Source organism: Bos taurus, chromosome 17 (assembly GCF_002263795.3).
Source record: "Bos taurus isolate L1 Dominette 01449 registration number 42190680 breed Hereford chromosome 17, ARS-UCD2.0, whole genome shotgun sequence".
NCBI lineage: Eukaryota > Metazoa > Chordata > Mammalia > Artiodactyla > Bovidae > Bos > Bos taurus.
Window position 1 is genome coordinate 43,451,868 of NC_037344.1, and position 27,842 is coordinate 43,479,709.

The window sequence follows — 27,842 nt, forward strand, 5'->3', positions numbered from 1 at the left end:
ATAACCATGAAAGAAAAAAGTCACATGGTGTTAGACAACACTCTGGTATGAATGGAAAAACACACAGCGTACCTAAACTTACATTTGCAACTCAAGCAGTGCTGATCGGGAAATGCATGGATTAAAAAAAGAATGATCTCAAGGAAAATATTTAATACCCTATAATTTAAGTACTTTCATGTTTTTAGTACAGGGAGGGAGGTGGGAGGGGGGTTCAGGATGGGGAACACGTGTACACCCGTGGCCGATTCATGTTGATGTATGGCAAAACCAATACAATATTGTAAAGTAATTAAAATAAATAAATTTAAATTAAAAAATAAAATAAAATACTAAACAAAAAGTTTATTTTGCATAATCCAAATCTCAGGTCAATGATTTAAACTCTGGTGTTGGATGGTGGCATTAAGAAAAAACTGATAGTGTACCCTGCAGTTAGATATAGTTAATATCCAGATGAAAAATGAGATTCAATAGTGTAGAAACTAAAATTGTAGAAGAGGAAAATTATGAATTATAAGAAAATTACTCTTTCTTAGGTAGCAAGTAATACATCATCAATACTGTCGTGGTTAGAGACATTTTCAACTCTCAAAGTCTGATTTTACAAATAGATACTTTGAATGTCAGTTCACCAGTATCTCACCAACACTCTTTAGCAAATGACTGATGGATCAGGAAAAGAACTTAGGTTGCGAACTCCCCTGTTCTCACAGCCAGTGGTCTTCAAACATTTTCCCTCATGTTCCATATAAAGGAAGTTTGAAAAACTATGTATTTCAGTTGCAAATTTTAAATTGGCAGCTAAAATTTTAACCATAGCTTTAAATAACATAATGTCTTAGTTTTAGGAGATCAAAAATAAATATTATGAGATAAAATATGGTAAGGATTGACTATTAAGAATAAATATGATTTTATAAATATTTAATTACTTCATTGATAAAAATCATGTAAATTTTAACCTGTGTACATTTTTTAATTGGAGAAGGAAATGGCACCCCACTCCAGTACTCTTGCCTGGAAAATCCTATGGATGGAGGAGCCTGGTAGGCTACAGTCCATGGGATCGCAAAGAGTCAGACATGACTGACCGTCTTCACTTCACTACACTTCACATTTTCTAATATTGCAATAATCTGGACTTTGCACACAACAACCCAGTTTCATTTAAAATAATGTGCAGGAAATCCAAAAAAGAAGGAGTATATATATACATACAGGTAATTTGCTTTTGTGTACAGTAGAAATTAACAAAATGTTATAAAGCAACTATACTCCAATAAAAATTTTAAAACCCTATTTTTTAATAACTCACAAAATAAAAATGAAATGACAAATTTTATCATATTACTTCAACTTTTCTCAATTCAGAGGATCCAGTAGGGGCTAAAATATCCTATGTTTAATGCCAAGCTTCACCCTAGCCAGAAATATGTGCATAACAGGACAAGACAAAGTTTAAGGAGCTTTGATTAATTCTTAGAGGAGTCTTCCACCAGTGTTTGCCTTTGTTACGGGCCTTGAGATTGCTATACACCAGGTGCATTATATGCTAAGATTTGTAATGATTGACAGGTAAGAACTCTTTCATAAATTGGAGAAGAATCCTTGTGGGTGTTTCTTTTTAAATGCTGAGTTAGAGCAGAGGATCTGGAAACTGATTCTAACACACATACACTTGGATCTATTTTGATGGAGCTCAACAAAGGACTGAGTGAGGCATCAATGTGGACTTGAAATGAAGCTTACTCATTTGGGTCATATAATTTGGGGAAATGTACTTAGAGGTATTAACACACCTAAGAAAGACGGGTTTAGTAATTGGTTATCAGTTATTAAACTGTTTAAACATATTGATGTATTTTTATTGTTTTGTTTTACTAGACTTATCAGTATAGGAAATGAAAGAGTAAGACAAGCTATCACTAAACAAGGTTTCTGACAAATTATATTTGGAAGAGTTTTGGAGCTTGAATTAAAGTTGAAAATAAACTTGGAGCAAAACACTTAGATTTTATGCTAAACAAAAATGTCTCACAAGATTTATCACTTCCTTTGTTCCAAATAATGTTGGACTTTATTCACTAAGTTTAATTCATCCACCTAAATTACTCTATGATCTAACTATTAATAGTATAAAAAATAGTTCTAAAATAATGTTCTAAAATGCTCTCCTCTTTAACCTTTTAATATATTGTGCTCAGACCTCCTACACCTGTAATAATTTCTTCATTTCTCTGCATAATCATCATGAAAAGAATGCAGTGAACATTGTATGAAGTGGTGTAGGATTCCAAGGTCGCAGGGCTTTGGAGCAGACCCTTGGTCCCCTGTCAGTCAGAGTTAGAAACCTGAAGCCAGCCAAAGGTTCATCCCTCCATTTAAAGCAAACACTTCTTCTTCACAAAATCTGTTACTAGTGTAGGTTTTTAACTCCTCAAAAGATCACTAAAAACACTTTTGCCCAAGAAAATCAAGGTTGTTAAATATATTCTAGTTAGATAAAATACCACAAGGCTGGAGGCTTAATAGTGTCTCTGAAGAAAAAGGAGGTCAAAGAGAATATTTATAGGGTTCTGGGACCTAGGTCTTGCAAGGCTTAGAGCTAGTTACATAAGGTATTCTATTAAAAACTGGTCCAAAAAAGCTGTTTTGCATCTCTAAAAGGATATGCTGTTGGTTTGGTTGTCTTTTTTTTTTTTTCCCATTTTTGGTTTTGTGTATATCCCACCTTGATTGAGAAAGGGTTTAATGTGACTGCCCTGAGAATGAAAAATTACAGTACAGATAATACAAAAGGAAAGTGAAAATAAAATATAGATTTTGTGACATAGAAGCAAAGTCACACACAAACCATGCATCGCGTGGTCCTGTATGCTCACCAAGAATGACATGAAAGTCACTCTTTGTGACCCCATGGATTATACAGTTCATGGAATTCTCCAGGCCAGAATACTGGAGTGGGGAGTAGTTCCCTTCTCCAGGGGATCTTCCCAACCAAGGGATCAAACCCAGGTCTCCCACATTGCAGGCAGATTCTTTACCAACTGGCTATGTATTTTATTCCATGCTGTTTGGCATCCGATTTGAGGAAAGAAAGTTTGTTCCATTTCAGATTGTGTAATAATATAATATAATATCCAAAATATGAAAATCACATTTTGAAAGAAGTTAAGGTATGAAAATAAAGAACCATACAGAATGCAAAGCAGAAATTGTCCAGCAAAATAAAAGAATTACAAGGCACTTATTAGGGCAAACACATTACTTCTGCTTTGATTGCCAGCAAGTTGCTTTGCCAATAATGAGGCATTTATTTAATAAATATTTACCTTACACTCTTCTAAATATGTTAGGAAAAGTAGTTCAATCATCTAAATGATTGTTTGACGTGTTATTAAAATATATCAATATATTAACCTTCATCATTGTTGTATTAACAAATACCAGTTTCATAAGTGAGGAAGCTGTGCGACAGTGAGATGAAAAAGTGCACTATCATAGCCTTAGATGGCTGTGACAATCAGGGCTCCATCCAAGAAGCAGAACCACTGTGAATGGCAGAAAACCAGGGGTTTACTATAGGGATTCAGCCCACTGAAACATAGGGGCTGGGTAAGCAGTCTTTGCAGGTCTGTTGCCTCTGTTTCTGGTGTTGGATCTAAAGTCAACAGGATCCGTGACTAGAAAGGGAGATAAATTTGAAATGAAGGAAAGAAACATGAGCAGGGAATGCGTGTTTCATCTCTGATCCTGGTGGTGCCGGTGACCTGCAGGAGGAGTTGGCATCTTTTTCAGATTGCACCCGTGCTTGACCCAGGAGCAGAAGCTGTCTGAGGAGACTGGACAGGGCTGGGGGATCTGCCCAGTGCAGACAAGCTGGGGTTGCAGATCCACATACACAATGTACAGAACAACCACAACTCCACTCTGCAATGAACTGCAGGTTGTAACCAGATGCAGACAAGAGGGAGAGGTTTAGCAATGCAGTTGAGGCAGCCACACAGATTCAGCATAGAGCACAGCAGGGCTTGGATGTGAACCCTGGAAATCTGATTCCTATAGTGTTAACAATTCCTAATACCTCTCTGTGTTGGGTGAAGATCCATTTGGATGTATCCAGAGCAAGGTCTGGAAGGTATTCTAGGTAAATGAAACTATATGTAGAAATTCAAGGTAGATTGCAGCAGGTGACAAAGACCTCTTAGTAATCCAATTTTGCTTGAATGTATTACAAATAAGGGAAAATATAGGAGATAGGAGGAGAAGATGATAGAGTTCAGATACCATCTTTGAGATAACAACAAGTGTTTATTATTCTAAATAGTGCCTTTATTCCCACAAATAGGTTCCAAGCAGGAGCTGCAGCCACATTTGGCATAATTTTTTTCTTATGGAATATTGTATCCAAAGTCCTTCATCTTCAGGAAATCAGTACCAATTCTACTGGCTCTAAAGAGGCTATTGATTTCCTCGCAAGTGAGCGAAACTTCAGCATTACAGAATTTGTCAAGGAAAATGGTTTTTATCTCAACAGCAGCACATTGTTAGAATGTGAATTTTTTGGAAAGCCATGTGGCCCAGAGGTAATGTTGCAATATTTCTTCAAATTTCATCAATATAACAAGCTACTTCTTCGTATTATTTTGCATTGAGGTAAAGTTTACTCCCATGCGGAATCAGTTTAAATTTGCTCCAAGATCACATGTCCTTAGCTCAGCCTTATGGAATCAGGAGGTGTGAATACACATGGGACATGCCTCCTTTTTCATACAGTTATATAGGGAAAGATAGAGGACAGAAATATTTGGTGATATTTCTTGCAGGATTGTCCTTAAAGGGAAACCCCTATCTGTGGGTCCAAGTCCCAGCTGAGGATTCTACCAACCATAGGTTGAGCTGTACTGTGGTGGGTATTTATTTTAAAACAATGTGTCTATGAAGTTCAAATCCCTGTTTTTCAAGGGTCAACTGTATATGAAAATGTCTCAACTAGATAATCAGATACAAATTGACAGGTGCATTTTACAAAAAAATGAAAACTGTTTTTGGAATACAGACTAAAATCACCAGATTTCTATTCTTCCTGCTGTTTTTGCCTTCTCACTCAGCAGTATGATTAAGAAAAGAAAGTTATAGGCATTTAAACCTTGAAAGGACCAAAATACTCACCTGATTGTGTTTTCTTTGGTTTATTTTCATATTGGAGGATTTTGCACATGTCTTCACTGAATATGGAAACTGTTTTACCTTTAATCATGGTGAAAATATCCAAGCGAAGGAAAAAGTGAGTGTTTCTGGAAGAGGCTTACACTTGCTCTTCAATGTCAATCAGGTATTGAATTTCTTTAAACTTCACCAAGGTTTAAGGTAAAGAAGAATGCACAGGAGTTTCAGGACGCTGTGCCCTGTTAAATCGTTCCCACATGTCTTTTTTGTTTGTTTGTTTGTTTAATTAATTTAGTCAAGACTCCCATGATGAAAATACAGACTTGGAGATTGAAAAGGTACAGTTTAGAGGAATAACCTGGACTTTTTTAGCTGTATTACTTACTGTCATTTTTATGACGCTGGAAATGTTCATGTCACAAAACAAGGAAACTAAAGATTTCTAAATCTCAATGTGTATAGTAATTTAAGAAGACCTATGTATTTTTAATGTTCAGATGATGTTTAGATTTTCATGAAAATAGGCAATATGTTTTAGAAAGAAGCCATACAGAGATATTTGACAAACCATAGAAATCTATAGTCTGATAAAGTGATGAAAAATATTGCTTTGCAAAAATATTGTATCAGTGGGCTTTGCCTAAGCCAGTTTTTTAAATCTGTAATTGGTGTAAGTAGATTCTAAGTGTTTAGACCTAGGTGGCAGCTGTCCAGGCTCCTTAGAAATTCAGAGGTGTTCCTTCAAGACTACCTGGTGTAACTCTCACCCAAGGCTGATCCTCACCCTCTATCTTGCACAAGCATTTGTAGTGTTACACACTTAGAAGTATTCCATTGTTATGATTTGGTAAGTCAAGATTTGAAATGCTATTGAATGAAGTATTCAGAATCACACAATTAATGGTAGAGATGAGAAATAAAAGTAGCATGCCTGAATTTCACCACACTACTCCACAATCCAAATGAACAAGGCAATTGATTACTTTCCAGGAATTTCTGCTAAGCCACACTTCATAGTTTCCCCTGTATTCCATTCAAGAGTCCACAACACTGCACATTGCGATACACACAGCCAGGATTGTATATCTAGTTCATTGATTTTCAAGTTATTTAAATATAAGCCATATGTTCACTTCAAATATTATATAATAACTTCTACAAGCTAGAATTTCCCCCAGTGTTTTTAGGGTGCAATTAAAATCTGCAAATTCAGTGCAAAGTTCAATAAGTAAATAGAGCTGAGATATTTCTCCAGACTAGCAGTTAAGTGTTCCTTAGAGAGTTACAGTGGGGCTAGGAGAAACAGGGTCCTGAGTATCAAACACAAGTTTATTGTTGTTATATGTGCAGTTATATGTGCAGTTAACCTGTTCACAAGAAAAATCATCCTAGTCCCTCATCAAGGCCACCCCTTCTCCTTATAGCTTGAAATTATAACTAATAAAGTCACCAGAAGTTTGATCTTAAATTTCTTTTGCCCCTGTGACAAACCGGCTGCTTTGGGTCCTGCCTTTTGGAAGTCGAACTGCATCTGGTGCTCATGTCTGCACTGGTGGGGTTCCTTTCAGCTGTGCTCGCTGCTGTGGGTTGGTGAAACAGGCTCACTGTGATGCCTCCTTGGGAGTGTGCTCTTCCTGCCTCAGAGTTACAGGAATAAACACAGTTCAGTCGCTCAGTCGTGTCCGACTCTCTGCAACCCCATGAATCACAGCACACCAGGCCTCCCTGTCCATCACCAACTCCCTGAGTTCACTCAGACTCATGTCCATCAAGTCAGTGATGCCATCCAGCCATCTCATCCTCTGTCGTCCCCTTCTCCTCTTGTCCCCAATCCCTCCCAGCATCAGAGTCTTTTCCAATGAGTCAACTCTTCGCATGAGGTGGCCAAAGGACTGGAGTTTCAGCTTTAGCATCATTCCTTCCCAAGAAATCCAGGGCTGATCTCCTTCAGAATGGACTGGTTGGATCTCCTTGCAGTCCAAGGGACTCTCAAGAGTCTTCTCCAACACCACAGTTCAAAAGCATCAATTCTTCGGTGCTCAGCTTTCTTCACAGTCCAACTCTCACATCCATACATGACCACAGGAAAAACCATAGCCTTGACTAGACGAACCTTTGTTGGCAAAGTAATGTCTCTGCTTTTGAATGTGCTGTCTAGGTTGGTCATAACTTTCCTTCCAAGGAGTAAGCATCTTTTAACAGCATGCCTCCAAAAGCCCTTTCTGATCCTGATCATGAAGAACTACTGGCTTCTTAGGAAAAAAAAGAGAAACAATAAATCAGAAATTTGGTTTTATGATGATATATGAAAACCAACCAAGAAACCTAACCAATAAAGCAAAGCTTGAGTTCCTGAAATGTATGCTTTTATGTAATGAGCAATTACATATATATATATATATATATATATATATATATATTTGTTTTCTTGTAAAAAATTCTTTATCCAACATAAGATTTACAGGAGAAAAGCACTAGTGCTAAAGAAGTAGTATAAGTCTTCACTTTTAGGAGAAAATAAACGAATTTTAAGTCAGGCCGAATATTTTAATTACAAAGAGAAGCAGAGGGCCAAAGGATTTTCTGAGACAAATAAGTAAAGAGAACAGCCAAAAAGAAAGAAACTAAAGAGGCAGGTGAGGAGAGGGCCAGGGGAACCAGGTGGCTGACAGTCAGGATACCATACGTTCCATATATTCTATTCAAATTGCCTCAGGCAAGAGGTGGCCTGGAGAAAACGGCCAAGGCCTTGATGTGCAGTTTAACCGTGAAAAGTAGGTCTTTAGGTGTTTAATTTTCACAGTTTTTATATAAAAGGAGCTCTCATATTGACATGAAGTATTTGATTTTTAAGTTATTCAAATGCTATCATGAGATGATAAAAATCAGTCTTGAACTCTGCACAAAATTCTGCACGAACTCATCTTGTGCATAATTGACATCAATTTGTAATCTGGGAAGAAATACTTGTTTGTTTCAGGAGGAATTTACTGATGACCCAACCCTTGGCTTTGTTGACGCTGGGATCACCTTTGTTATCCATTCACCCATGAAGGTGCCGCAGTTTGATGGTTTGGGCTTGTCCTCACCAGTGGGAATGCATACACGGGTGACCATCCGCCAGGTGAAGGTAAATATCAAATAAAGACATACATATAATCACAAAATTCAGAGTCTGAGGGATCTCTGACCCCCAGCTAATCAGAGGAATGCAAAGCTTGGCACATCAAGAAGCAGTGCCGGTGTCTGCCTTTCCTTCTTCCTGATAAATAGAGGCTGTGTCCCTCAGTGGGGTAATGATCCCATAAATACGTAACAACACATTTCATTAGAAACTCTTTTCTCTCCTGCATTTCAAACATCGCCAGAAATTCAACAGTTTCAGTTCAGATACTTTTCCATTACTGGGAGCCTCAAAAACAGCAAATTCACAGATACAGTTTAAGTGAGGGCTGGGAAGCCCAGCAAACCCAAGTCAACTTTGAATTTTATTTGGGTTGAAAATGGACATTAAAAAGGAAGCCCATGTGGCTGAACTGTACTTTTTCTCAACAGGACTTTCTAGGAAGGAAAAAGTCAATGGGCAGAGCAGGTCTTAGAATCCCAGTGTCTAACAGGTTTCCACTTTCCAGCCCCTTGCTCTGTAATTTTCTGGGTTAACTTCCTGAATTTCCATCTCCTCTCTGCACACTGAGGGCCAAGGGCTAGTGTTTCCTTTCACAGTTACTCTGTTGTTGTTCAGTCACTCAGCTGTGTCTGACTCTTTGTGACCCCACAGACTGCAGCATTCCAGGCTGTCCTTCACCGTCTCCCAGAGTTTGCTCAAACTCATGTCCATTGAGTTGGTGATGCCATCAAACCATCTCAGCCTCTAACACCATCCAACCATCTTCTTCTGCCCTCAATCTTTTCCAGCAGCAGGGTCTTTTCCAATGAGTCGGCTCTTCGCATCAGGTGGCCAAATCACAGTTACTTTGAGGTTTAAGTGAAATAATATAAAGAAAACATTACCATATTGCCTGGCCAGGCTTCAGCAATATGTGAACCATGAACTTCCTGATGTTCAAGCTGGTTTTAGAAAAGGCAGAGGAACCAGAGATCAAATTGCCAACATCTGCTGGATCATGGAAAAAGCAAGAGAGTTCCAGAAAAGCATCTATTTCTGCTTTATTGACTATGCCAAAGCCTTTGACTCTGTGGGTCACAATCAACTGTGGAAAATTCTGAAAGATATGGGAATACCAGACCACCTGACATGCCTCTTGAGAAATTTGTATGCAGGTCAGGAAGCAACAGTTAGAACTGGACATGGAACAACACACTGGTTCCAAATAGGAAAAGGAGTTTGTCAAGGCTGTATATTGTCACCCTGTTTGTTTAACTTATATGCAGAGTATATCACGAGAAACGCTGGACTGGAAGAAACACAAGCTGGAATCAAGATTGCCAGGAGAAGTATCAATAACCTCAGATATGCAGATGACACCACCCTTATGGCAGAAAGTGAAAAGGAACTCAAAAGCCTCTTGATGAAAGTGAAAGAGGAGAGTGAAAAAGTGGGCTTAAAGCTCAACATTCAGAAAACGAAGATCATGGCATCTGGTCCCATCACTTCATGGGAAATAAATGGGGAAATAGTGGAAACAGTGTCAGACTTTATTTTTCTGGGCTCCAAAATCACTGCAGATGGTGACTGCAGCCATGAAATTAAAAGACAGTTGCTCCTTGGAAGGAAAGTTATGACCAACCTAGATAGCATATTCAAAAGCAGAAACATTACTTTGCCAACAAAGTTTCGTCTAGTCAAGGCTATGGTTTTTCCTGTGGTCATGTATGGATGTGAGAGTTGGACTGTGAAGAAGGCTGAGTGCCGAAGAATTGATGCTTTTGAACTGTGGTGTTGGAGAAGACTCTTGAGAGTCCCTTGGACTGCAAGGAGATCCAACCAGTCCATTCTGAAGGAGATCAGCCCTGGGATTTCTTGGGAAGGAATGATGCTAAAGCTGAAACTCCAGTCCTTTGGCCACCTCATGCGAAGAGTTGACTCATTGGAAAAGACTCTGATGCTGGGAGGGATTGGGGGCAAGAGGAGAAGGGGACGACAGAGGATGAGATGGCTGGATGGCATCACTGACTTGATGGACGTGAGTCTGAGTGAACTCAGGGAGTTGGTGATGGACAGGGAGGCCTGGCCTGCTACGATTCATGGGGTCGCAAAGAGTCGGACAGGACTGAGCGACTGATCTGATCTGATCTGAAAGGATCTTTGGTGGGGCTAAACCACCACCAAAGGATCTTTTCTTAATTGAAGTTTATTTGATTTACAATGTTGTGCTAATTTCTTCTGTACAGTAAAGTGATTCAGTTATACATATCTATCTATCTATATATATATACATTATTTTTACATTCTTTTCCATTATGATATACCATGGGATATTGAATATAGTTCTGTGTTATACAGTGGGACCTTGTTGTGTATCCATTCTATATATATACTAGTTTGCATCTGCTAATCCCAAACTCTCAGCCCATTTTCTCCCAACCTTGGCAACCATAAGTCTAGTCTCATGTTTTGATTCTGTTTTAAAGGATCTTTTTGTGTGTATAATTTTGGTTGCCATTTTGTGAGTGGGTTGATGAATATGCTAAAATATATCAATAAATTTTTTTTTCCTTGTAGGAGTTCAGTTTTAGAGCACTTTGATTTTATTGAATCACTACAGGTACAGGCATCACTGACTCAACTGACATGAGTTTGAGCAGACTCCAGGAGATGGTGAAGGACAGGGAAGCTTGTCATGCTGCACTTCATGGGGTCACAAAGAGTCAGACCCGACTGAACAACTGAACAACACAGAGCATTTAGGGTGGATACTAAAGGGCAAACAGTAGACTTAACTTCAGGGGTTTTCAGGTTAATAGAGTAGGCATAGTGGACAAATGTAGTCAACTAAAGAATATCAAAGGCTTGAGAGAAAAGGAAAGGGATATATTGAGTCAGACAGATCTCCTGACCCGGGTGTTTATTTTGTCTTAAGACAGTCCATCAGGAATACCCTTGGGGAGAATGCAATCCCCACATGAAACTGCAGAACTTCAGGACCTATAGCACCTCGGGCTGCTTGCAGGAATGCAAAGCTTGGCACATCAAGAAGCAGTGCGGATGTCTGCCTTTCCTTCTTCCTGGTAAATAAAGGCTGTGTCCTGTTCTGTAACTCTTTACTTAATCTGAAACATGGAAATAAATGTATCAGAAAGCTGTTTCACATTCTTAAGTAATACTATGCTGGAAAACCATCCACCTGACAAATAAACCTCCTAGCAGGGATATCTGGAAAAGAAAAGAGCCTTGTGTTGTCTGAGCCGGTCCCCAAATCTGATTTCAACATTTTCAATTGGGTGCTCTTAAGCTGCTCATCAAGATTTTTCTCCGTTTGAAAGAAACAGTAGATCTTCTTACCAATGCTGAATATTTCCTTGTTGAGACCTTTTTGTTGTTGTTAGAAAGACTCTGTAGTCTCCCTTTGCACCCAGTCTGAATGCTTTCAGAGCCACGGATGTCGGAGCCGAGCCCTGGACAGGGCATTGGAGCAGGGTGGATGGAGCTGGCCTCGCACTTCAGTTCTGCAGCTCCTGGAAAGTAAGGAGCAGCAGGATGTATCCAACCTGCATGGCCTGACAAGTTATAACAGGGGAAGTGAGGATGCAGGTGGTCTCAAAACTGCTTGACACAGAACTCACTCCATGTAACAGCCAGATATTTCTATTCAAATTTCCTTCACCCTATTCTCCAGTGTATTTATGAAGAAGTGTAGAGTGATTTAAGCGGTGAACCAGTCTAGTCCTACAAGTTTACCAGTTCCCCATGAGATGGCCCATCACACACCACACACACACACACACACACACACACACACAAACACTCACACACACCACACACACACTCACACAGGAACATGCTAATACTGCCCCTATAACAGGGGTTGCAACTCGGCAAACGGCTTCTCAGAAATTTTGAGAATCATCACTTCCTTCTTTCCAGAATTTTAATTTTTGGTCTTGTGGCTCCTCCAAAACTGGCATTCTATAAAACTGCTAATTCTGGGCTCTAATTCTCATTCCTAATTACAGGAAATTCCAAAGTTATAGGAAAGGGTCTAAATTGATATATGAAAAATAATGTTACAGTTTTAAAATGTATCATTTCTGACAAAACAAAACAAAGATGAAATAACTAATAAGAATCAGACACTAGGCAAAATGAAACATAAAACACAAAGCATGACATGTGCACAAACTTTGGGGTGCTTGCAGAAACATAGCTTATTCGATTTGATCCTTAGTTATCCCTCTAAGTCTGCTTACAGATGAGCAATGAGATTTATACACATTAAATGAACTAGCTGAAGAACTCCCACTAGCAAATTGTAGAGGCAGTTCTAAAAATCAGCCTTTCAGATGTGGGTCATTTCCAAAATTTCATCGTTCTTGATGTGTATATGTCCCGTCGCTTCAGTCGTGTCTGACTCTTTGCAAGCCTGTGGACTGTAGCCTGCCAGGGTCCTCTGTCCATGAGATTCTCCAGGCAAGAATACTGGAGTGGGTTGCTGTGCCTTCCTCCAGGGGATCTTCCCCATCCAGGGATTGAACCTGCATCTCCTGCATTGCAGGCAGACTCTTTACCACTGAGCCACCTGAGAGTTTAAACTCACTTTTACATTTATCATCTCATTTTTTTCTACGGTGATTGTAAGATGTGCAAATCACCATTTTACAAATGAAGAAACCAAGTTTCAGAAAGTGGCTTGCCTAAGCCACTTTGGTAATGAGAGAAATATCATTCAAGAAGTAAGCCACAGTGTGGTAAGAGAGACTTCTTATAGACTCAGTGTTCAAGGTAGACTTTTCTTTTTTATTTTCACTTCTTCACAAAGCACACTTCCCCCTTGTCAGCTGAACTTCTCCACAGACTGTAAGTGATGCTCTCTGTTGTTTGTTTTCAGGACCATTGAATAAACATTGAGCTTACCCCAGAGATGCATGGGTTATAGCAAGAGACAAGTGCTGCATTAAAGTGAAAAGACTGAAGTTTTAGAATCAGCCTGGGATGAAACCCAGTTCTGATTGAGATTGATTCTTTCCCAAGGTTCACAGCAGGTGCTCCACAGAGTGCTACTTCCCTGCCCCATCCTACCACTAGACAGGCAGCCCCACCAGGTGCGTGGGTTTATGTATATTTAAAACAATGGATACAGGGAGCTGGACAGAAGGTGAAGAGATAAGTCTAAGCCCCCTAACTGCTTAGCCAAGCCACTTTCTGAAACTTGGTTTCTTCATTTGTAAAACAGTGGTTTGCACATCTTACAATTACTGTAGAAAAAAAATGAGATGATAAATGTAAAAGCAAGTTTAAATTCCAAAGATATGAACTGTTGAAAATTATTATTCCTACTTTCAGTTCAGTTCAGTCTCTCAGTCACGTCCAGCTCTTTGTAACCCCATGGACTGCAGCACACCAGGCTTCCCTGCCCTTCACCAACTCCTGGAACTTGCTCAAACTCATGTCCATAAAGTCAGTGATGCCATCCAACCATCTCATTCTCTGTCATCCCCTTCTCCTCCTGCCTTCAATCTTTTCTAGCATCAGGGTCTTAAGATTTTAAGTGACATGGACAAATGGAAAGAAACATGGAGGAAACAAAAACATTATTTTCTTCCTCCCAGAGTGCATTTTCATTGGGTATTGTATTTTCATCCTAGCTTTTGCAAAATGATAGTGTTTTTGTCATTATTTCACTCATTTCACAAAATGTAAAGTCTCTATATTTACCCTTTTTATTTTTAAGGTAATGGGATAGAGTGTGACCTACAAAAGTTTTACAACTGTGTGTCTCCTGTACTTGGTAAGTGGCTTAATTTATTTCTTTATTTTCAAGATTTATATGAAAGTTGCTCAGAATCATACAAGACTTTAAATCATACTATAGATAGTTCAGAAATGAAAAAAAGAGACTATAAGAGGTAGGTTTTCAATGTTCTTAAATTTAATAACAATAGCTTACACAGTAAAACACAATGAAAAGCCTTTCTTATTTCAAAATACATCTGAATCAAAGATACGCACTATCAAAGTGACAGTAAGAGAGCTGTGGTTTTTACTTCTAATTTTTTTCAACTGTAAACATTTTTATAATGAAAGTAGCTTTGTTGGGTTTTCTTCTTACATACATAAATCACGCTTGTTGTGATTAGTTCAAACATTACAGAATAGGAAAGAATCACTTGAAAATCAATAGCAGTAACATCACTTTGAAAATTACTGTCACAATTTAGGTGACCATTCTTTTCCTCATTCATTTCACTATATGTAACTTATACAGAAGTGTGTATGGATAGTTTTTACATAAATGGAATCACAACGTACATGGCACACATACTGGGGACAGCTTCCTCTTAAACAGCATTTTTCACTTATGTATCTCTCACCTTAACTCTCAACCAATGTTAACACTCCAGCACATTCTACCATAATTTTCTCCACAAATATAGTTTTCTATTTATGATTTTAAGTCATTGGTTATTTTATTAAAATGGAATCATACTATATACCCTTCTATGAAACTTGCTTATCTAACCTGTTGCAGAAATATCTCCAGGACAGCAGGACAAGATTTCAGAGACTCCTTTTAATGGCTGTAAAATATTTCATGGAATGGGCATGGGTACAAATGATCTGATATTTTTAAACAGCTTTACAAGCTGAATATGCAGAAGTCACATTACTAAGTGAGGAGTTAAAGTTACATTGTCAAATTTCTTGTCATTTCCTATCCCTGAAAAAGGATGAATGTAAAGTTTGGGGAAACATTATGCATGTAGTTACTTCTTGGGGGAGTTTTATGGGAAAATGGGATCAGAGGAGTGCATGTGTGTGTGTGTGTGTGTGTGTGTGTGCATGTATGTGTCTGTGCATGTATATGTGTGTGCGTGTGTGTGTGTGTAGGGAAAACATGGAGGTTATTGCCAGTCATCTTTCAGAACCAGGGGATGCCTACAAAAGTCATGCTCAGAGGAGTGTCAATAGGAGAATCCAGAAAACAAGCCCAAAGTTGGTCCTTATTCAAGGTCTTGGTGAACAAAGGATTCACAGGAAAGAGTTTCACTAACAAAACCACAAGGAAAACAAGAACTGGAACATTTGCTGAAAGCAAAGAACAGTGAGATGGGCCCCGGCACTGGTCCAAAAGTGCCTGTGGGCAAACACCACTCCCTTCCCGACACACTCACATGGGTGGTGTGGTTGCTGAGGAGAAGCCAGAGGACAGGGAACTGAGTGAGAAAGTCACGGCATCCCCAGACCCGAGGACCTCAGCAGCCCACAGCACGATGCACACCATCTTTATTGAGACAAGCCCAAGAGTACATTTCGTTTAAACCCGTGTCACTCACTTTCAAGATGATGTTTCTAAGTTCCTCTCAAGGTGACGTAAGGTCACAAAAACTTTCCATCTTTTATCCAAATGTCTAATTTCTTGTGAAAACAAGCCCTGAGACTTTCTGGTAAGAAATTCTTACTTCTAACAAAGATATGAATCCAGTGACACCATGAATCCAAGGTTAAACCCTATGATTGTCTTCTTTGCTGTATTTATACTAAACTGTAAACAGAATATAAATACCACTTCTTAAAGAAGCAGTGATTGAGCTTGTTAACCACTGTTTTAAACATAGGAGTTTCCCTAAAGGCTCTGACTGTATAGAATCCACCTTCAAGCAGGAGATGTGGATTCATTCCCTGGGTCAGAAATATCCCCTTCAGAAGGAAATGGCAATCCACCCCAGTATTCTTGCACAGCGAAAGTGAAATGATAAAATTTTTAAAAGCTCTGTCCTCCCCACTGTGAAATAATCTTTTTCTCCAAATATCCTATCCTAATTTTCATTTCAGACCACATTGAAATTAAGGGATTGTGTACAGTGGGAACACACAATTCCAGCTGCCCTGTACCTTGTGAAGAAACAGAATACCCTGCATTCATTTCTTATTCTACTTTTCCAAGCCAAAAAGCTTTGAAATATCTTTCCAAGAAGTTGAATCAAAGCCAGCAATATATCAGGTATTTGTTTCAGCTTTGTACATTATTTCTAATTAACATACATATTTTCTTTACTTTCAAAGACTCCAGGAATAAAATTCTGATCAATCACAGAAAGCAAGGGCTGACAGCAGTGAATCATCAATGAAAGCCTAGAATTTTAAAGGTAGAAAAGAGCTTGTCTTTCCATCTTTTAACTTAATTGAGTGAAAAGTGAAATAAGGACTGAGTAATTTGCTTATAATCTTACATTTTTGGCCCAACTGGGAAATAATGCTAACATGACTAAAAACATGAAAATCCCTTACCTGTACATTATAAGGGCTTCCCTGGGAGCTCAGCTGGTAAAGAATCCACCTGCAATGCAGGAGACCCCAATTCAATTCCTAGGTCGGGAAGTTCCCCTGGAGAAGCGATAGGCTACCCAGTCCAGTATTCTTGGGCTTCCCTGGTAGCTCAGATGGTAAAGAATCCACATGCAATGCAGGAGACCTGGGTTCGATTCCTGGGCTGGGAAGATTCCCTGGAGAAGGGAACAGCTACTCACTCCAGTATTCTTGCTTGGAGAATACCCATGGACAGAGGAGCCTGGCGGGCTACAGTCCATGGGGTCATAAAGAGTCAGATACGACTGAGCAGCTAAGTACAACCACATATTATAAAGTTTGGGTATACTAATAACTGTATTAATTAAAGGGAATACAAACTATTCTCATTTTACAGAGGAGAGGAATGAAGTTACTGCATTTCAAGTGAACTGTCCTGTGAAGGTCCTTAGTGGCACACAGGGAATTTATGCCCCAAACCTATAACTCTGGTCTCTGTATATTTTCCACATAGATACATCACTACAATTTTGATGAACTACAGATTATATTAGATCTCCTGCTATATCACTCTCCTATCAGAAATAACAAATCAAACTTCCTAAAAAATATTTTAAAAATCAGGCAGCATCATAACATTTATCTTTGTATTTTATTCATATTTTTAAGCTGAGGACCTAAAATAGCAATATAGTACATTTGGTGTTTGTACTTAAGTCTCTTATAATAAAATATATTAACTAATTAAAAATGGATTTACTTTTGCACAGCCAAGTATCTGACTTTGAAAGCATATTTCAGGTTTTAAGCTGGTATGTATTTTAATGAAACAAACAAAAAAGCATTCTCCCAGTATAAATTCCTAGACAATAAAATTATCTTTCAAATCAGGAAGAAAAAGTCTTTTCCTTAAGACGGGGTTGATAGGGTAGCACTTTAAAAACTTGGATAAAAAGATAGAAAGCTAGAAAATTTGCAGCTATATCTTTGTTAGCACTTCTGTCTCTAGTATAGATGCCTCTATTTCATTTTAATATGGAAAACTGGTGTATTTATAATATTATCCCTATTATACTTAGCTGTGCCTGAGAAGAGCAGTTCATGTGATTTTTTGGCTAGAAAAAAATCTCCTGGGCTCACTGTTTATCATGCAGAGGATATAGACTTTATTTTAGAGACATATTGGTGAAGTCAGAAAAGAAACTCATTGTTATACAAAATGACTCTAGAGAACATTGTTGTTTTTTCTCCTAAAATTTATATTATTGTAAGTAGCTACCCATTAACCTCATCCTATAACTGACACATGGGGACCTTGCAGGCTTGTGACTAGCAGAGGCCAGTGCCGGGAGGGCTAAGGTGAGTGGCTAAACAAACACAGCTGGACTCAGGTCTGTCCAAATCCTAGACAGAGCCAGGGGTTAGAAATCACACATATAATTAAAAATTTGCTTTGTGCACAGAGATCAAAAATCGAAGAGTGGTTAATCAGAAAACATGAAGAGTTTGTTGTTTAGTTGCTAAGTGGTGTCTCATTCTTTCGCCACCCCATGAACTGTAGCCCACCAGCCTCCTTTGTTTATGGGATTTTCCAGGCAAGAAAACTGGAGTGAGTTGCCATTTCCTTCTCCAGGGGATCTTCCCGACCCAGGGATCGAACCTGCATCTCCTGAATTGGCAGGTGGATTCTTTACCACTGAGCCACCAGGAAAGACCATACAGTTCATTAGGAAAGCAGATATAAAAGCTTAGCATCAGTAGGACTTAAAGCACTCTTAATTTAATCATGAAGTGTGATGGCAGTGGCACAAACCAGCCCCAGACTATGACCAGTCTGAAGCCCCAAGTGGCAGTTGCTGGGTCCCATCAAGAAGGAGGTTAGAAGATTAGCCTGATTGAAGCAGGCCCTACGGAAGTGAATTGCGGCTGAATTTAGGCCAATTTCATTAGCAAAGTAATTTTTTGTGTGTTTAATTGAACGAATTTTCAAGTGAAATTTGTATAAAATGATTTGGTTTATAAAAAAAAGTATTCCCCTTAATTAATCCAGCACTAAAACTTAAGCATGTGGAAGCATTTTTTAGTGTTTTATAAATGCAATAAACACTCTATTTTTTCTTTGATCTTCTTACCCTCATTAAAATCCAGATTTTATTTTATAATTGTACCTCTTGACATAAATATTCTTGGATCTAAATTCTGAAAATTTTTCCTATCACCATGAAATGTAGATTCTACAAGACCCAAATTACCAGCAAGTCACTCACTTTGGAGGAGCTGAGTAAACCTTGTGATATTTTTATAGGGGTTGAATTTATCTTCTCCCCAAAACACAAATAGATAATTCTGGAAAATGGCTCTAAGTTTTGTGCTTGGGAAATTAAACAGTATTATCAGTTTACATGCAAATTTGGATCACAAAAAGATTGCAATATTGCTAAAATTTCTCAACTTCCAAAACAACTTTATTATTTCCTTCACTTTGGCTGCTGTTTTATTATTTGCAAATATTATGATACCCCTTGCTTAGCTACTTAAACACAGTACATTCCCCTGTTACCCAGGGTTAAACCAATAGAAATTAAGTAAACATATTAATGATATATTTTGAATTAATTCTATTTGGGAATATTGATTTCTAAATGGTAAACAATAAAGTGAGTGATTTACAACCATGCCTCTCAGATATTAAAGATACCACATAATTCCAGGAATCATTGCTAATAAAATCTATTCTTTTTTACTTTTTATTTTATACTGAATTATAGCTGATTAATAATGTTGTGTTAGTTTCAGATGTACAGCTGTTCCAGTTACACATATACATATATCTCTTCTTTTCCAAAATCTTTTCCCATTTACATATTGTATTACATAATAGGATCTTTTTTAATGAAACTATTGTTGCATATGAAAACCATCAGGTAGTTGATTTTTACCCCAGTTTAAAAGACAGAGAGGTTAAATATTTATAAATTTATTCATTCATTGTTTTCTTCTTTGATTTGTTCCCTTATTTGTCCATTTCACAAATTGGAAATGAATGCCTTTTGTGTGTCAGTGTTCCAGAGTGCTCTAGAAACTAGAGATACTTCTGTGCATAAAAGATAAACCCCTGCCATGCTGCATGCGTGCCCTGTGGAGTGAAGATGGACAATAAATATATGGGGCAACCAGCCATGGTGCTGAGTGCCTGGGAGGGGAAGGGACAGAAAAGAAGGAGTCAGAGTTGGGGAGGGCTGGTCTCAGCATGAAGGACTGAGATCAATAAGACTGTCCTGGCAGGGTGACAGCTGAGCAAAGACCCGGTGCTTCTCAAACTTGTCAGTGTCAAGGTCCCTTTACAGTCTTCAGAACCACTGAGGAGTCCAGTGAGTTCTCCTTCATGTGAGATTTGAGTATCAATATTTGCCATATTAGGAAAGTAAGGTGTGACTTCTTAAATTTATTGATTCACTTAAAACAACAATAGTGAATGTGCTATACAGTGACATAAGTAAAAGTTTTTATAAAGATTAACTATTTTCAAAAATGTTTAGGAAGAGGAGTGGTATTGTTTTAGGATGTGGTAGGTTTCTTCAGTGTCTGACAAGAGAAGACAGCTGGATTCTCATTTTTGCATTTAATCTGTCGGGTTATGTTGTTTGGTTGGAGAACATGAAGGAAAGCTTGTATGAAGCACATGTATAGTTCAAAAAGGGAGGCCTATTTTAATAGCCGTAATAGATAATTGTGATATTTTTCTTTGATGATACATCAAAAATCAACAAGACTAGCTTGTTACATGTTAACAGCAGTATGTGTTTTGTAATTTGCCCAGAGGGACTGCGGTCAACTCTTGACTCAATATTTGATGGAACTGTTGAGATTCATGCTGCCATACAAGCATCAGGAGGGTATGAAAAATGTACATATTGTTCACATAATGACACTTTCTGTGAACAGAAGGGCAGGCTTCCAGGCAGAATTTTTCCTGGTTTGTGACAGAACAAGAAAGGGCAGCTGGCTCTGCCTGGCCTTATGGTTTTGAGGAAGGACTTGGACAAATAATCCAAGATGATGGCCAGGGTCTGTGTGGTTGAACTTTCCCAGATGCCAAAGGGGGAAAACCATGGCTTTCTCATCAGTTTAACTCTTTGAGGACAAGAAAGGGGCAGGGTGGCATTTGAAAGCTGTCATCTATGAAATGTCAAGACATATCAGTGAATTTTTCATATTCAATTCTATTTATATTCACTGAACTTGCACTTTGAATGGGTCTTTTATTTGTGCATGGTTTGGAATATCATTTATTGGGTGTTAGAAAAATTCTTTTAGCTATGCACATTTTCCAAATATCGATCTACTTTATTATATAATACACATTGGAATGTAATAACATTACTTTTCCTATCATGCTGCTGCTGCTGTTAAGTCGCTTCAGTCATGTCCGACTCTGTGCAATCCCAGAGATGGCAGCCCACCAGGCTCTGGCAACCCAGGAGGGGGTTGCCATTTCCTTCTCCAATGCATGAAAGAGAAAAGTGAAAGGGAAGTCGCTCAGTCGTGTCCAACTCAATGACCCCGTGGACTGCAGCTTACCAGGCTCCTCCATATATGAGATTTTCCAGGCAAGAGTACTGGAGTGGATTGCCATTGCCTTCTCTGTTTCCTATCATAAAAGTCTTTAAAAATTGAGTTATCAAGCTCATCATAGCAGACATAAATTTTCCAAAATTTTAACTTTACCCTAAAAGTTAAAAGCTTAAAATTTATTATTGACCTCAAGTCTTATCAGTTATTCTCCTTGATGCAACAAGTTCATTTTGTTTATTATTGTGAAAATCTCTGCCAAATTTCACATTCTTAAGAACTATAGTTTGTCAGCCATTCCTTCAAGTGAAAATGATGTTTCATATCAAAAGTGGCTACTGCAGCTTTCTTTAAATAATAATCATAGTGGAAATGTTAGATAACATGTCAGTATTTTATGAAAATAATTTTGACTTTGTGAACTTCCAAAAGAGATAACAAGGACCCCTAGGGGTCTGTGTGGGCTTCCCTGATGGCTCAAGTGGTAAAGAATCCACCTGCAATCCATGAGGTGTGAGTTCCATCCCTGGGTGAGGAAGACCCCCTGGAGGATGGCATGGCAACCTACTCCAGTATTCTGGCCTGGAGACTCCCATGGACAGAGGAGCCTGGCAGGCTACAGTTTATGAGGTTGCAAAGAGTGTGATACCGAGTGACTAAGCAGGCATGCACAGTAGGGGTCTATAACCACACTTTGAAAATTGTTAGGCTTTAAGGTGATAATCAAATCCCTTATGATTATACAGTGGAAGTGAGAGACAGATTTAAGGTACTAGATCTGATAGATAGAGTGCCTGATGAACTATGGACTGAGGTTCGTGACATTGTACAGGAGACAGGGATCAAGACCATTCCCATGGGGAAAAAATGCAAAAAAGCAAAATGGCTGTCTGGGGAGGCCTTACAAATAGCTGTGAAAAGAAGAGAAGCAAAAAACAAAGGAGAAAAGGAAAGATATAAGCATCTGAATGCAGAGTTCCAAAGAATAGCAAGGAGAGATAAGAAAGCCTTCCTCAGCGATCAATGCAAAGAAATAGAGGAAAACAATAGAATGGGAAAGACTAGAGATCTCTTCAAGAAAATTAGAGACACCAAGGGAACATTTCATGCAAAGATGGGCTTGATAAAAGACAGAAATGTTATGGACCTGACAGAAGCAGAAGATATTAAGAAGAGGTGGCAAGAATACACAGAAGAACTGTACAAAAAAGAACACAACCAAGATAATCACAATGATATGATCACTCACCTAGAGCCAGACATCCTGGAATGTGAAGTCAAGTGGGCCTTAGAAAGCATCACTATGAGCAAAGCTGGTGGAGGTGATGGAATTCCAGTTGAGCTATTTCAAATCCTGAAAGATGATGCTGTGAAAGTGCTACACTCAATATGCCAGCAAATTTGGAAAACTCGGCAGTGGCCACAGGACTGGAAAAGGTCAATTTTCACTCTAATCCCAAAGAAAGGCAATGCCAAAGAATGCTCAAACTACTGCACAATTGCACTCATCTCACACGCAAGTAAAGTAATGCTCAAAATTCTCCAAGTCATTCTTCAGCAATGCGTGAACCATGAAATTCCAGATGTTCAAGCTGGTTTTAGAAAAGGCAGAGGAACCAGAGATCAAATTGCCAACATCTGTTGGATCATGGAGAAAGCAAAAGAATTCCAGAAAAACATCTACTTCTGCTTTATTGACTATGCCAAAGCCTTTGACTGTGTGGATCACAATCAACTGTGGAAAATTCTGAAAGAGATGGAAATACCAGACCACCTGACCTGCCTCTTGAGAAACCTGTATGCAGGTCAGGAAGCAACAGTTAGAACTGGACATGGAACAACAGACTGGTTCCAAATAGGAAAAGGAGTACATCAAGGTTGTGTATTGTCACCCTGCTTATTTAACTTATATGCAGAGTACATCGTGAGAAATGCTGGGCTGGAAGAAGCACAAGCTGGAATCAAGATTGCTGGGGAAATATCATTAACCTCAGATATGCAGATGACACCACCCTTATGGCAGAGTGAAGAGGAACTAAAAAGCCTCTTGTTGAAAGTGAAAGAGGAGACTGAAAAAGTTGGCATAAAGCTCAACATTCAGAAAACTAAGATCATGGCATCTGGTCCCATCACTTCATGGCAAATAGATGGGGAAACAGTGGAAACAGTGTCAGACTTTATTTTGGGGGGCTCCAAAATCACTGCAGATGGTGACTGCAGCCATGAAATTAAAAGACGCTTACTCCTTGGAAGAAAAGTTATGAACAACCTAGATAGCATATTGAAAAGCAGAGACATTACTTTGCCAACAAAGCTCCATCTAGTCAAGGCTATGGTTTTTCCAGGGGTCATGCGAGACCACATGCCAGAGTTGGACTGTGAAGAAAGCTGAGCGCCAAAGAATTGATGCTTTTGAACTGTGGTGTTGGAGAAGATTCTTGAGAGTCCCTTGGACTGCAAGGAGACCCAACCAGTCCATTCTAAAGGAGATCAGCCCTGGGTGTTCTTTGGAAGGAATGATGCTAAAGCTGAAACTCCAGTACTTTGGCCACCTCATGTGAAGAATTGACCCATTGGAGAAGACTCTGATGCTGGGAGGGATTGGGGGCAGGAGGAAAAGGCGACGACAGAGGATGAGATGGCTGGATGTCATCACCAACCCGATGAACATGAGTTTGAGTGAACTCCGGGAGATGATGATGGACAGGGAGGCCTGGCGTGCTGTGATTCATGGGGTCGCAAAGAGCCGGACATGACTGAGCAACTGAACTGAACTGAACTGAAGGTGATATAAGAGCTGGTCTCAATAGTAATGGGGAAAAGGCAAAACTTTCCTTCCCCAGGAAGGAAAACCACATGCCAAGAAAAGTCCTAGACTGACAGCGCATCTTGTATATGGGCAGAATAGCCTGGAAATTGGTGTGGCAGGAAGCAGAGCAGATGATAGCCAAGGATGGGCAAACATCAGTCACCATGAACAGGTCAGTGGTAGACAGAAATCTCATAACAACATAGAGGGTGAGTCTCTGGTGAGCTCTCAGCAGGAAAGTGATATGATTTACAAGTTGCAAAAGTATTGCCTTTGTTCTTGTGTGAAGAGTGGAGGGTGAGTATCTGTTGAGATGGAGTACACTAAGGTCAGAAGCAGAAGGAGAAATCAGAAAGCGATTGGAAAAATCCAGGTGAGAGATGATGGAGGTTTAGGCAAAGGTGGTCTCAGTGGATGGGTGAGAGGTTGGATTCTGGGTATATTTGAAAGTAAAGCAAATATTTACTGATGGATTAGCTGTGAAGTGTTATTGCATTAAAAATGAAGAAATATATAAAGTTTGACTTGGAATATTTGAAATATCTGTTGACCATCAAGTAGAATACCAAGAGGCAATTTGATGTGTTAATGAATTTCAAGGTGGTGTCTGGGCTGAAGATGGTAAGTGTACATAAGAGTTATTTCAAAATAGTTATTTAGCCACTCTGGCTTCATATAAAGATTTCCAGCAAACACTGAGAAAAGTCTCTGCCCAAAATACTAATCATGTAAGGTAAATGACTAGGCTAAGGCTAGGCTAAGTCACTTCAGTCGTGTCCGATTCTGTGCGACCCCATAGACGGCAGCCTACCAGGCTCCCCCGTCCCTGGGATTCTCCAGGCAAGAATACTGGAGTGGGTTGCCATTTCCTTCTCCAATGCATGAAAGTGAAAAGTGAAAGTGAAGTCGCTCATTCGTGTCCAACCCTCAGCGACCCCATGGACCGCAGCCTTCCAGGCTCCTCCATCCATAGGATTCTCCAGGCAAGAGTACTGGAGTGGGGTGCCATTGCCTTCTCCGAGGTAAATGACTACCACTTATTAAAAGCACAATATATGCAGGTTCTGCGTCAGTTCTTTGCATATATTATTTAATTGCTTCTTGCCACAGAACTGAAATCCTGACTACAGAAGAAGCAACCAAGACTCGGGAAAAGAAGGTGGTTTCTCCAGGACCACATAAGTCACAAAGAACAGGACCCAGATTTGAATTAAAGTTAGACACACACTCAAGCATTTGTAAATCATATACTCAGTAGATATTTACTTTTAATGTCTTTTCCAGTTTCTTAGGAATGAAGCACAGAAAAGTTATTAGGTCAGGAGAAAAATTATTTTCCCTAAATACCAACATGACATGAATGTATTCAAAATGTAGCTATAGTGATTAGTACTGAACACAATGTCATGTCTAATTCAATACTAAACAACCTCTGAGACAAAAATAAATACTACCTTTGTCAAATGGGAATTAAATGACCATTTGCCAAACCTTCTGTCTGTGCCTGTGAGGGCTACCGTGTTAGAATAAAGGCTGAGAATAGAATAAGTCAGCTAAGACTGTCACAAAAGGTGGTCAGAACCTCTCCTAATGTGGGGGTAGCCCAGGGCAACAGAGGGCAACGTAGTTCAGTTCAGTTCAGTCGCTCAGTCGTGTCCGACAATTTGCGACCCCATGAACTGCAGCACACCAGGCCTCCTTGTCCCTAAGTTTACCCTGAGTTCACCAGCTCCCAGAGTTTACCCAAACTCATGTCCATTGAGTTGGTGATGCCATCCAACCATCTCATCCTCTGTCATCCCCTTCTCCTCCTGCCTTCAATCTTTCCCAGCATCAGGGTCTTTTTAACTCTTCGCATTAACTGGCCAAAGTATTGGAGTTTGAGCTCCAGCATCAGTCCTTCTAATGAACACTCAGGACTGATCTCCTTTAGGATGGACTGGTTGGACTCCTTGCAGTCCTAGGGACTCTCAAGAGTCTTCTCCAATACCACAGTTCAAAAGCATCAGTTCTTCAGTGCTCAGCTTTCTTTATAGTCCAACTCTCACATCCATACAAGATTACTGGAAAAGCCATAGTCTTGATGAGATGGACCTTTCCTGGCAAAGTAATATCTCTGTTTTTAATATGCTATCTAGGTTGGTCATAACTTTCCTTCCAAGGAGTTAGTGTCTTTTAATTTCCTGGCTGTGGTCACCAGCTGCAGTGATTTTGGAGCCCCCCCAAAATAAAGCCACTGTTTCCACTGCTTCCCGTCTATTTGCCATGAAATGATAGGACCAGATGCCATGATACTAGTTTTCTGAATGTTGATCTTTACTCCAACTTTTCCACTCTCCTCTTTCACTTTCATCAAGAGGCTCTTTAGTTCTTCTTCACTTTCTGCCATAAGGGTGGTGTCATCTACATATCTGAGGTTATTGATATTTCTCCCGGCAACTCCAATCTTGATTCCAGCTTGTGCTTCGTCCAGCCCAGCATTTCTCATGATGTACTCTGCATATAAGTTAAATAAGCACGGTGACAATATACAGCCTTGATGTACTCCTTTTCCTATTCGGAAACAGTCTGTTGTTCCATGTCCAGTTGCTTCCTGACCTGCATTCAGATTTATCAAGAGGCAGGTCAGGTGGTCTGGTATTCCCATCTCTTTCAGAATTTTCCACAGTTGATTGTGATCCACACAGTCAGAGGCTTTGGCATAGACAATAAAGCAGAAATAGAGGTTTTTCTGGAACTCTTGCTTTTTCCATGATCCAGCGCATGTTGGCAATGTGATCTCTGGTTCCTCTGCCTTTTCTAAAACCAGCTTGTACATCTGAAAGTTCATGGTTCACGTATTGCTGAAGCCTGACTTGGAGAATTTTGAGCATTACTTTACTAGTGTGTGAGACGAATGCAATTGTGCAGTAGTTTGAGCATTCTTTGGCATTGCCTTTCTTTGGGATTGGAATGAAAACTGACCTTTTCCAGTCCTGTGGCCACTGCCGAGTTTTCCAAATTTGCTGGCATATTGAGTGCAACACTTTCACAGCATCATCTTTCAGGATTTGAAATAGCTCAACTGGCATTCCATCACCTCCACTAGCTTTTTTCATAGTGATGTTTCCTAAGGCCCACTTGACTTCACATTCCAGGATGTCTGGCTCTAGGTGAGTGATGACACCATCATGATTAACTGGGTCATGAATATATTTTTGTACAGTTCTTCTGTGTATTCTTGCCACCTCTTCGTAATATCTTTTGCTTCTGTTAAGTCCATACCATTTCTGTCCTTTATTGAGCCCACCTTTGCATGAAATGGTCCCTTGGTATCTCTAATTTTCTCAAGGGGATCTCTAGTCTTTCCCATTCTATTGTTTTCCTCTATTTCTTTGCATTGATCACTGAGGAAGGCTTTCTTATCTCTCCTTGCTATTCTTTGGAACTCTGCATTCAAATGGGAATATCTTTCCTTTTCTCCTAACTTTTCGCTTTTCTTCTTTTCACAGTTATTTGTAAGGCCTCCTCAGACAGCCATTTTGCTTCTTTGCATTTCTTTTTCTTTGGGATGGTCTTGATCTCTGTCTCCTGTACAATGTCACGAAACTCCGTCCATAGATCATCAGGCACTCTATCAGATCTAGTCCCTTAAATCCATTTCTCACTTCCACTGTATAATCATAAGGGATATGATATAGGTCATACCTGAATGGTCTAGTGGTTTTCCCTACTTTCTTCAATTTGGCAAGTCTGAATTTGGCAACAAGGAGTTCATGATCTGAGCCACAGTCAGCTCCCAGTCTTGTTTTCACTGACTATATAGAGCTTCTCCATCTTTGGGTGCAAAGAAAACATTCAATCTGATTTCGAATGTGGTCCACT

General features: G+C 39.3%; 1 protein-coding gene across 1 annotated transcript in view; it reads left to right on the top strand.

The window, feature by feature from the left end:
- The window catches only part of ASIC5 (acid sensing ion channel subunit family member 5), a 54,651-nt gene that overhangs the window by 14,690 nt on the left and 12,119 nt on the right, over nt 1–27,842 (top strand). Inside the window, exons 3-8 of the mRNA XM_010813840.4 lie at nt 4,352–4,589; nt 5,213–5,338; nt 8,153–8,302; nt 11,214–11,361; nt 14,022–14,078; nt 16,124–16,292. Coding sequence (XP_010812142.2) covers nt 4,352–4,589; nt 5,213–5,338; nt 8,153–8,302; nt 11,214–11,361; nt 14,022–14,078; nt 16,124–16,292 — 888 coding nt within the window. The remainder of the gene's footprint in view (nt 1–4,351; nt 4,590–5,212; nt 5,339–8,152; nt 8,303–11,213; nt 11,362–14,021; nt 14,079–16,123; nt 16,293–27,842) is intronic.